General features: G+C 36.6%; 1 protein-coding gene across 1 annotated transcript in view; it reads right to left on the reverse strand.

The window, feature by feature from the left end:
- The window catches only part of HAO1 (hydroxyacid oxidase 1), a 56740-nt gene that overhangs the window by 14388 nt on the left and 29775 nt on the right, over positions 1-12577 (reverse strand). The window contains exon 4 of the mRNA XM_008069870.1: positions 6966-7141. Within this exon, the coding sequence (XP_008068061.1) occupies positions 6966-7141 (176 nt within the window). The remainder of the gene's footprint in view (positions 1-6965; positions 7142-12577) is intronic.

Genomic DNA, 12577 nt, shown 5'->3' on the forward strand with positions numbered 1-12577 from the left:
AGGCCACTCAGGAGACTGAGGTGGGGGACTGTTTGAGCTTAGGAGTCTGAGACCACGATCATCTGTGCCACTCCACTCCAGCCTGGCAACAGAATGAAACACTGACTCAAAAATAAAAATAATAATTTTAATTAACTTAAATAGTTACATGTGGCTACTGGCTGCCATATGGTACAGCTCAGCTTTAATGTTTGCATGATCTTACCTATCCTAATAAAGAGATGTAGTATGGTACTTTTATAAATAACCTTAAGAAACAATGCAAAATTACATTTTTAACTGTGTGGCTTATTCTGGTTACCTAGTCATGTGCGTGATACTAAACATTAAGTCGAATGTAAAAAAGCAAGAAACAAAACTACAAACAATGGTATTTTTGAACCCTGTCATTGAGCATTCATACACAGTTCAATTTGCATTCAGATGTCTGCCACCATGTAGCTACAGCCTACATTTTGAGAAATCAAGAATCATCAGTAAATAGATCCTATACAGTCTGAAGAAGGGATCAGTTGCTTAGGCTAAGTCATCAGACTACCTGGACTTAAATCCCACTTCTGCTATTTACTTGCTGCACAAGTGGCAAGTTATTAACTTCTCTGTGCGTTGTTGTCCTAAACCATAAAATGAGAATAGTAATCCACATAAAGTTAGTTTGTAGATTAAATGAGTTAAATGGTTAAATGGGTGTTGAGAAAGTGCCTGATACATATTGAAAACTCAGATAAATATTAACTGTTATTATTATTCCTCTGATGGTGCAGAGTGTAAACTAAGAAAATGAGTAGGCAGAAGAGTCGATAGCAGAGTGCTTTTCTCAAATCTATCTGAGCTCTGTTTATAACAAAAATGCTTTCTCCTAGTCAGAATTACAATTATAAAAGGCCTTCCATTTGAAGTAAATGCTACTTAAGTAACGATTTGTTATCGTCCATCATTTCAAGTGGTTTCCATGTTCCCCAGGTAGTACTGGGAATATAGAGGGGAATGATAGAATGGTTTTTTCAGAGGATAAGATCGTGAGTTTCTATAGAAACAAAGGCAATAAGAATAATGTATGACCAGATATAAGCCCATTTCATTAGCTGCTTATGAAACTTTGTCCACAGTTTCACATTTTATTTTAACCTAGGAAGAAAAGCAGTCTTGCATTAACAAGAGGGCCAAAATGTTCCAACTTAGCAAAATGCTCATGAATAGGGGATATTTTCACTTATCCTTAGAGTTTACCAGTGTGACATTCTATATTTGTTAATTTGCCATTAAATGCATCCATTGTTTGAGAAATGATGGAAACAATAGGCAATAGCATTGTTTTCTGTGTTATTGATATATGATTTCCATATTTAATTTTAAATGCCAAAAGGAAATGTAAGTACTCAAGATTTGCCCTCATGCCCCTGGAACTTTTGGTCTAGGACTCTGGCTTACAGGAAGTTAGTAACTAAATCTTAGAAACATGGCAGCAGTTTTGGACACAATCCAGGAACACTGAGTAAAAATTATTAGAATATCTTGAACAAATGTATACCGGTATACCTGATTTCATTGCACTTTGCTTTATAACCCTTTTCAGATATACTTTTTACGAATTGCAGATCTGTGGCAATCATGAATTCAGTAAATCTATCGCTGCCGTTTTTCTAACAGCATGTGTTCACATCATGTCAGTGTTACATTTTAGTAAATCTCACAATATTTAAATTTTTTTATTATTATCGTATCTGTTATGGTGATCTGTGATCAATATTGTTTATGTTACTGTTGTAATTTGGGAGGGCACCCAGAACCATGCCTATATAAGAGAGTGAATTCAATTGATAAATGTTGTGTGTGATCTGACTGCTCCACAAACTGGACAATCCCCATCTCTCTCCTCTCCCTCTCCTGAGGGCTTCCTATTCCCTGAGACACAACAATATTAAAATTAAGCCAATTAACCTTACAATGGCTTCAAAGTGCTCAAGTGAAAGGAAGAATTGCACATCTTTCTCTTGAAATCAAAAGTTAGAGATGATTAAGCTAAGAGAAGAAGGCAGGTAGAAAGCCAAGATGGGTCTCTTGTGGCAAGCAGTTAGCGAAGTTGTGAATGCAAAGGAAAAGTTCTTGAAAAAAATTGAATGTGCTACTCCAGTGAACACACAAATGATAAGAAGGGGAAACAGCCTTATTGCTGATATGGAGAAAATTTTAGTGACCTGGATAGAACATCAGACCAACCACAACACTCCTTTAAGCCTAAACCAAAGCAAGGCCCTAACTCTTCAATTCTACAAAGTTTGAGAGAAGTGAAGAAACTGCAGAAGAAAAGTCTGAAGCAAGCTGACATTGGTTCATGAGGTTTAAGGAAAGAAACCATCTCCATATATAAAAGTGCAAGATGAAATAGCAAGTGCTGATGGAAAGATAAGTTTTCCAAAATACCTAACTAACATCACTGATGAAGGTGGCTACACTAAACAACATATTTGCCATATTGATGAAACAACCTCATGTTAGAAGAAGACATCATCTAGTATTTTCATAGACAGACAGAAGTCAATGCCTGATTGCAAAGCATTAAAGGACAGGCTGACTCTCTTGTTAGGGACTAATATAGCTAGTGACTTTAACTTGAAGCCACTGCTCATTTACCATTCCAAAAATCCTAAGACCCTTAAGAAGTCTCCTAAATTGTGCTCTATAAATAGAACAACCAAGTCTGGATGAAAATGCATCTGTTTATAGTATGGTTTATTGAACATGTTAAGCTACTGTCTATACCTACTGCTTGAAAAATAAGAATATTTCTTTCAAAATATTACTGCCTTGACAATGTGCGTAGTCACTCAAGAGCTCTGATGAAGAGGTACAAAACAGATTCATGTTGCTTTCATGCCTGCTTACACAGCCTCTATTCTACAGCCCATGGCTCAAGGAGAAATTGACTTTCAAGTCTTACTATTTTTTTAAAAAATCATTTCATAAGGCTATAACTGCCAGAGTTAGTGATTTCTCCAATGAAGCTGGGAAGAGTAAATTGAAAACATTCTGGAAAGGAGTCACCATTCTAGATGCCATGAAGAACATTTGTGGTTCATGGGAGAAGGTAAAAAAAAGTTTGGAACAAGTTGCTTCCAACCCTCATGGATGACTTTGGGGGTTTCAAGACTTCACTGGAAGCAGTCATTAATGATAGGGTGGAAATACCAAAGGAACTAGAATTAGAAATGGAGCCTGAAGATGTGAATGAATTGCTGCAATCTCACGATGAAACTTGAAAAGATAAGTTGCTTCTTATGGATGAAAAAGAAAGTGGCTTTTGGAGGTTAGAGTCTACTCTTGTTGAATACACTGTGAAGATTGTTGAAATGACAACAGAAGATTTAGAATATTTCATAAATTTAGGTCACAAAGTGATGGTAGAATAGGAGAGGATGGGCTTCAATGTTGAAAAAAGTTCTACTATGGGTAAAATGCTATCAAACAGCAATGCATGCTATGGATAAATCTTTCCTAAAAGGAAATGTCAATCAATGCAGCAAACCTAATTGTTATCTGATTTGAAGATATTGCCACTGGCACCTCAACCTTCAGACACCACCACCCTGATCAGTTAGCAGCCATCAACATTGATGGAAGACTTCACCAGCAAAAAGATTATGACTCCCTGAATACCAGGTGATGGTTAGCAACTTTTAGCAATAAAGTATTTTTTAATTAAGATGTGAACATTATTTTTTAGACATAATGCTATTGCACATTTAACAGATCACAGTATTGTATAGAGATAACTTTCATATGCACTAGGAAACCCCCCAAAAATCATGTGTTCACTTTATTGCAGTGGTCTGGAACTGAGCCAGTAATGCAATAAGTCTGAGGTCTGCCTGCATATGAAAAAAGCTAATTAAAGAACAATTTCTCAGAAACAAAAGGCTACAATGAAAGTGAGACAGTCCAATTTTTCTTAAAGTTTTTTTAAAGATAAAAGAAACTCTAAAAAGTATTATGCTTTTGCTCATAAAAGCCATTTGTTAGTGGAGCTCTAAGGAAGACCAAATCCCATTTCAAGTACACATTTGGAGTCTGTATTGAAGCTCTCCAAGGGCAGTTTGACCACAGCAAGAGATTACATCTTGCATTCCAATTTGCATTCATTAAAATGCAATTCTTAAACAGTGGTCATGGTAGGATGCTTCAGCTAGATCTTTCCAGTTGTTCATATTTTCATGTTTCTGCAAATATAATCTATCCGTTTTTGGTAAAAAAAAAAAAAAAATGAAAGAGGAATGTTGACTCTCAGTCAATCCATGTAACTTCTGGATGAAGACCTGTGAAATGGTGGAAACTGGGTTTCCCAAAACTGGCCCTGCCACCACTTTCTCCATATCTGGATGGAGCATATGTGTTACTTGATGCAACTGTTGTCATAGAGATGATTCTTGTTTGTTAAATAAATGAAACAAATAGTTACAGAAAACTAGATAATGTAAACTGTACATGAATAAATAAGTTATTTCCTTTCAAATGCCAAATGCCCTATCTCTCCTTCTCTTGACTTTTGAGCTCTCTCTAATTATATCAACTCATAGTTTTCATGGGGAATGTTAGTTAATAAACATTTGGACTATCCATTATCTGTAAAATGTTGTTAAAATATATAGAAACAAGCCAGATGATCCATTTGGATGAGAGAAAAGGGAGGTGGTGATGATGGTGCTAGATAGAGTGATCACAGAATGAAGTAGTAGAAGTCAAAATATTTTCAACACAATACATGGCAGTACCTCTAGTTCAATAGATTTGTATCCCATCCTAGAGGACAATGTTGTAGAAAACGATACAAATTGAGAATCCTAAATTGAAAAGTTAGTTAAAAAATAAAATGACCTCCTTCTTATATTTGTTCCCTGTTTGAGATATTATGGGACCAGACTAAAATTTTATTCTGCCTTAGTGTTTCCAAGCCACCTCTGGGAAATCTCTTTGACTAATTGTCTTAATTTTCTAACTTAATTATACCTCCTCAGTCCCCTCCCTGTCATTACTCTAGGCCAGACTACAATCATCTCTTTTCTGGGCAGCAGCAGTACCTAAACATCTTCCCTGACCATAATTTTGCCACCTCCATTCATTATGACCATTGTAAAGAGCATGATTTTTCTAAAATGCTAATTTGATGAAGTTGCTTTTCTGATCAAGACACTTCAGTGGTTCTCAGCCACCTTAAAGTCTACATCCTCTAATATGGATTACATGTTTTATAAATTGTTACCCATAATTGCTTTATTCTGCCTGCACTTCAGTCTGAAATAGATGATCTATTGACCTGACATCAAGGCAAAACTCAATATCATCTTTCATTCTAATGAAATCTTTTCTAACCTCCTCTTATAGTTGCCCACATCCTTTTTTAAGCCACCCCCTTATATTGCACAGATTTCTATCTAACAATTTATTGCTCACAAAATTCTTGCTTATTCGTCTGTCTCCTACAATAACAAACTCTCCTTTTGGCCAAGGATCTCAAGTTATTTTATTTTTTTAAAAATTAGCATATAGTATTCATGATAAATATTTATGGAATGAATGAGTGAGTGAGTGAGTGAATAAGAGAATGGATGAATGAAGGAATAAATGATACAGAACCTTCAGGTTAATATTCTTTTGGTATCTACAGTTGAATGAGGTCACAGGAAGTAACACTAAGAGTCATGGAGGGCAACATGGATGTAAGTAAGGTAAGTGAAACTATTTTGTGAAGGTGTCTGCAAACCAGTATATACTCGTTTGAACTATAATCTACAGAAATTTTGGACTAGAAGAAGAATCAATAGCATAACAATATTTTTTAAAAGCAAAAAATAATGTTCAAGATGATGGAGATGCTAATTATCCTGATCTGATCACTATGTATTATAAGTATTGAAACATCACTATGTACCCCATACATATGTACAATTATTATTTTGTCAATTAAAAAAGTAAACTATATTTTTTTAAAGCACAGAATAAGTCTAGATTTAAGTCTATCTCTACTCCTTGAAGGCTGTAGTGAGCCCACTTTTTTATTAATTTTATAAGTTTGTGTCTTCTTACATAGAATTTAAAAATAGTCAAAATAGGTGGAACTTTATGAATAATAATCACATGACTCATATACCTTCAAGTAAAATCTGTGAAAAAGTTTTGATTCCAAGTTTGTTAGGCCTGGAGATAAGTTAATCTCTCCCAGAGTTACTTATTCAAACATTTCAGTTTTTTTAAAAAAGGTTTTTGGCAGTTATCTATATAACCATACTTTAAAAAAAAAAAATGTTTTCAAGGGCAAGAAAACATTTTTGTGGGTAAACACATTTACACTCCAAAATTATTATAGTCATTGGTACCTCCCTGTGGGATTTGAATGCATGTGGACACTGGGGAAATAGTCAAGTTTCTTATTACCCATGGCTTGATAATTGAGGATTTTACCATCCTAGTCAGTCATTCTCTACAGAGAGGTGATGTGGGTTTGACCACACTCAAAAATTAGCCCTAGCCATTGGTACTTGGAGGGAGCACAAGAAAAAGAGAAAAAACTTTTAAAACAGGGCTGGCTGTCATAGTACCATCATTGGGGCTTCTCTTTGGTCTGAGAGCAACTGCTGTAACTTTCAGGTAAAGCAATGAGCTCATGACATTCTACCAAGATCTTGCCAAGCTCCATGATTCAGGAACAGTTCAGAAATATGGGAATGGCATCCCAATACTTCGAAAAAGCTAGCAGCGTACTTCATGAGAGTCCAGCTCTGTTTCAGAATCTTACCTAAGAATGAGGAAATATTTACTCACTAACATGAAAAGAAAGAATTGAGAGTTGAAATGTCCCTCTCAATTTCCATGTTAATTTTTTTATTAGCTATTTGCCTGTAAAAATATTATGACCATATCCACAAAGGATCATAAAACCAGTAGGGATTCAAGTACAGAAATAAACACACCTCTCAAAATGCCCTTTGCAACAATTGGCAAGGTTGTCAATCCTCTCAGCCATTTGATGTCTTCCCAGCTGATAGATGGGTCTATGGCTTTAGCTACATATGCAGCAAGTCCACTGTTGTCCCCAAAATTTTCCTTAGGAGAAAATGCTAAAGTACTGGTTTCAAAATTTTTCATCCTGAAATAAAGAGTTTCATAAAATGAAAAACTTCCCAAAGTTAGAAATATATTTACAATTATTCATTAAAAAGATTATTCTTTTCAGATCAATTGACCATTCACTCCTCAACCATTTGGAAGTTGGTTGATTGCATATTTTCTGTATTTTGACATAGGACTCTAGGCTAAATGTGGCAATCTACTAATTGGTCACCTAGAGTTTATTTACATCTCAGGCTGTGTTTATACACACAAATCAATTTCAAGGAAAAAATATGTGACTACATTCAAACATTTCCTACTTAAGCTACTTTATGGATTTAGACAATATGCTTGATGCTATTTTCAGCCAGCAATGCAAGTTAGTCATAATGAAAAGCATTTTTAGGATGCTTTCTAGTTTACAAAGGGCTTTCATGTACCAAAACCATCACAATTTTTTTATTTAATAACTTTTAGACAGTAAGATGGATACTCTATTATTCCCATTTTACCTAGAAATAGGAGTAGAAATACAAAAGAAGATACTTCAATATGAAACTAGTTATTGGCAGTATTTGAGCTCCAAAGTGGGTCTCTTGACTTGACTCCTATTGTATTCTCTTTGACAGATCTCAATTGCATCCTGGTTACTGCAACTAACTTCATGAAACTTTTAATGACCTTACAAAAAATTCTAGAGGAGGTTGGAACTGCAGTAATCTGTGTTAATACCTCCTGTCTGTTCCCACTGCAGACTCTTTCCTGTCCTGCTTTTATGGTCCTCGTGGTGACAGGCATGGGAAAAATGGAAGCGTTTCCCAGCAAATGAATTGTCAACCCTTACCATCCCCTCCTTCACTTAGTTGTTCTCTGTGAAGCACTCTCTGCTAAGTCAAACTTCCCTAATCTTCCAGAGAACATTGTTAAGGGTATGAGCCTTCCAATTATCAGCATCTTCATTTCTTTGTCTATGGCGTTTTTTTCCCAAGACCTGTACTACCAACCACACAAGAAAGTGGAAGTATCCGGGATATTGAAGTATAAATACCCCAGCTCACTCACTCCTATGTAGACAAACTCTGAGATGAACTCTACATAAGCTCCCAGAATTTCTCAGCTGACTAAAACTTCAGTTGCCCTTAGTTGTAGTAGTCTTGATTATTTGGCCTTTGTTCAGTGATTTCTGTCCCTTAACCCACTTCCCTACCCCCCTAACAGTGTTCCCTTTACTTTCCAGATGAACTACTTGCACTTAAGTCACAAGCTCTCATTCTGCTTTCTAGGAAAACCCAAACTTAGATACAGCACCACTGAGTTGGTGTCTTCTTCCATGTCTAATTTTGTTTACCTAACTTAGCTCAGTATTTCTCTAACTTGTCTGCTGCTGGATCACCCTATGCCTAAAGTATTTTCTCTTGGCCTAACATCCTGACTAGATTTGGTCATTTCCCCAAACTAGAGGGAAAGTCTTTTCTGCCTGCACAACTGACCAATAGCTGGTTGGATGGCTATCTGGATACACAATGGCACCACCCCCTGTGACATGGCTATCCATGTCCCCAAATCCAGTTGTTGACTTCATCTCCTGAAAGGTTGTTTCTGGGTGATGACAATGACCTGGATTCATCTTGATCTTTTGGATATTATAAATCACCCTGCCAGCCAGTCTCCTTTTGGGGTAAAAGTACAGTTGTACACTAATCTCTGGCTTAGTCCTGGCTCTTTCTTCCCCTCCACCAGCTCTACCACTGATCATAGACAATTTCTTGGAGCCATATAAAAAATTGTATGTAAGCCTAGAATTATCTAGGTACTTTATTTTTTAAAAAATTTTTAAGTAATGATGACTTATTTAATAGAAAACTATATTTAATGTTTTACACTTTAGTGTATTTCAACTCATGTAACTGGATGTGTAGCTTGGGTGCCATATATTTTGTATAACAAAATGAATATTTATGTGTTATAAAACCTGATTCACACCAAATGACAAAGTTTTCTCAATAAGGATTGAAATGTTCTTACAGTTTCACAGACTCAGATGACCATTAAAGATCATGGAAAATTCCAGAAAGAGTCATATGAATACTTATCTAATTATTTAGCTTTTGTAGGGATTTTAATGGAATTGCCTGGGCATTTTTAAAATCAAACCACTTAGGGTTGCACATTTTATCACAGCCGTTGGTCTTCTGTGGTTACCTGAAGTTGAATCAAATAAAGCTAAGCTTCTGGTTCATGAACACATCTTTATTTTGGAGACTTATTCCATTACTTACAAATGATATTAAATGGTACTGATTTCTAAATTTTTAAATAATATTATTAATGAGAAAAACGACACTCTGTCTATCCCATAGCAAGACCAGGAAAAGAAAAACATCTGTATGTGTATATTCTCTGCATGGCACCCCACCCCCATCCCAAACAAGCTACAGTGTTTCAGCAGGGGTGGGGTGAAAGGGTGAAATGGATAGGAAAAAACAGAAACATGGATAAAATTATATAAATAACTGTTGTTATTCTTGGATGGTGAAATGCAGATCAACACTTGAATGAATGTTGCCTTACAGAAATTTCAGTGCACAATGAAGCCTTGTTGTTACTCTAAAACTTTGTTCAAAGCCAGAAGCCAAGAAAAAGTTTTCAGATATCTTGACCGAGATCCACGATGGAGTGTTTTACATGACTCTGAAAGAAACCTCCATGAATGCTATTTTTATTTAGAGTATGACATATATATACATGTCACATATAGTACTTATGCTCTTACATCTATATGTTCACACAGACACACACACACACATAAACTCAAAGCAGCTTCTGATAACAAATTATTCCATTTCATAAGGAAGAAAAGGGGCCACATCAAAATAATAACATGATCACTTAATGCTTAATTCTCCGAATCCCAATCTGTTTAATGATGCAAAGGCAAAGGACATGATTTCTTCTTTGTAAGGTACAAATTAGACCTTGAGTGATCCTCAAATATGCATTTTAACCTAACATAGACAGTGTTTTAGCTTTTAGTAAGGTGGGATCATAAAACTATAATAACTACTAAGGAAAGTGAATCATTATTAAATAATACCATAGCCCGAATAATGATGAATATTTAATAATATACAATATAATATTATTTATTATAGGTATTGGTAATAAGACATTAAGGATAAAGCCACATGTACCTTCATTGGGAAACCAAAAAAAAAAAAAAAAACCACCAGTAGAGCCCAACAATGCCAACACAATATGAAGAGAATAATTGAGAGAGAAATTCAAAGTCCATGGAGGGATTGGTGCAGCGTTTAATTCTGTGGTTATAAAACACTCATGTTGAGAACATAACCCTGGATATTTCCTCCTCAATGTAGCTGGGCAGTTAGAAGAAAGGTTCATGACACAAATTGTAATTTTGTGTTCAAATCCATGTTCCATTTCTTACTGGTTATGTTATAGTGAGAAAATTTCATATGTTCTAGTATATTTTTTAGTGATAGATTCAACATTTATTTATTGACCACCTACAACATGCCGGGGTTTTTTATATTTAGGATATAACAGTAAATGAAGCAGTCAAAAACTCCTGTGCACAATAAGCATAATCAGTAAGTAAATTCCAGGGTATGTTATGTTAGAACATAAGTACTATACAAAATAAAGACAAAAGTAGGGAAGAATAAGAGGGAATGGAAGTGGCAGGGACTCAAATAGAAAATTTAAATGTATTAACCAAATTGGCTTCATTGAGGAGCTACCTTGAAGAGGAAATAAGAAGAGCAGTGTTATTACATTTGTTTCCCATTGCTGTTGTAACAGATGAGCAAAAATGTGAGGTTTAAAAGGGCACAAATTTATCACAGTTCAGAAGGTACTATGACTATCAAAGTTCAGATGTCTGAAATGGTTATCTCTGGAATCAACTTAAGATATCAGTAAGACTGCACCTCTTCTGGAGAATCTAGGGAAGGACATGGCCTTTTCCAGCTTCTAGAGACCACCTGTTTTCTCTGGTTCCTGACCACATCTCTTCAACCTCTACATCCATCATGTCATCTTTCTCTCTGACTCTGACACCTATGCCTTCCTCTTGTAAAGACCCTTTTAATGGCACAATGCTTGCTGAGATAAAACAGGATAATCTTCCCATCTTAAGGCCCTTAACTCCATCTGCAAAGTCCATTTTTCCCTGTAAAGTAACAGGCTTCAGGGATTAGGATACGAATATCTTTGTCCTACCACACTTATCGGTGTAAACTACTTTCTAACCAGAGAATTTAAAGGCTATGGGACCATGTACCAAGTTCTCTACCAATCGCTTGCTGCTCTGCCCTTCCCACACCCAAGTAATCCTGTTCATGTTGTGTCTCTGTCTCGATCACTATCATCAATTTTTGTTGTGGTCTTCAAATACAGAGACACATAGATACATTCCTAATATCAAGACTTTAGAGATGCAAGGGACTTAGTTATGCACTGACTTGGGAAAGAATATTATAGGTAGAGGGAACAGCCAATGCTAAGGCTCTGGGGCTTGAGGTGCCTGGCATGTTAAAGAACATTAGGGAAGTCAGAGTGGAAGAGTGAGTGAGGATGTGAGTTCCAGGCAATGAGACTTAGGTAATAGGAGCCTACGCACATAGAGCCTAGCAGGTCACTTTCATCCTGAAAGACTTGGGAAGACAGTGGCAGTCTGATATGTTTTAGTGTAATCTGTTCTGGATGCTGTGATATATCAATCACTTCTGGACTTTAGAAAACACGTCACTGGGCAAAGCATAGAAAGCGTAAGCAACATGATTTTCCTTGATTTTATCAATAATTAGAAATTATAGGCTGGGTTCGGTGGCTCAACCTATAATCTCAAGCTTTGGGAGGCCGAGGTGAGTGGATTGCCTGAGCCCACGGGTTCGAGACCTGCCTGGGCAACTTGGCAAGACCTCATTCCTACAATAAATCAAAAAATTGGCCAGGTGTGGCAGTGCGCGCCCGTAGTTCAGCTACTTGGAAGGCTGAGGCAGAAGGATCACCGGAGCCCAGCAGGGGGAGGCTGCAGTGACTGGGACCGGCCACTGCACTCCAGTCTGGGTGACAGGGTGAGACCCCAACTCAAAAAAAAAGAAAGAAAGAAAGAAAGAAATTATTGTGCCAGGTGTGGTGACTCACATCTGTTATCCAAGCACTTTGGGAAGCCAAGGCGGGAAGATTGCATGAGTCTAGGAGTTCAAGACCAGCCAGGACAACATAGTGAGACCCTGTCTCTACAATTTTTTTAAATTAGCTGAATGTAGTGGCACTCGCCTATAGTCCCAGCTACTTTGGAAGCTGAAGCAGGAAGGTTGCTTGAGCCCAGGAGATTGACATTACAGTGAGCTATGATCACTGTAATCACAGCCTGAGTGACAGAGTGAGACCCTGTCAGAAAGAAAGAAGGAGAGAGAGAGAGAGAAAGAGAGAGAGAGAAGGAAGG

Source organism: Carlito syrichta, unplaced genomic scaffold, assembly GCF_000164805.1.
Source record: "Carlito syrichta isolate Samal-C Ts95f unplaced genomic scaffold, Tarsius_syrichta-2.0.1 Scaffold312267, whole genome shotgun sequence".
Taxonomy (NCBI): domain Eukaryota; kingdom Metazoa; phylum Chordata; class Mammalia; order Primates; family Tarsiidae; genus Carlito; species Carlito syrichta.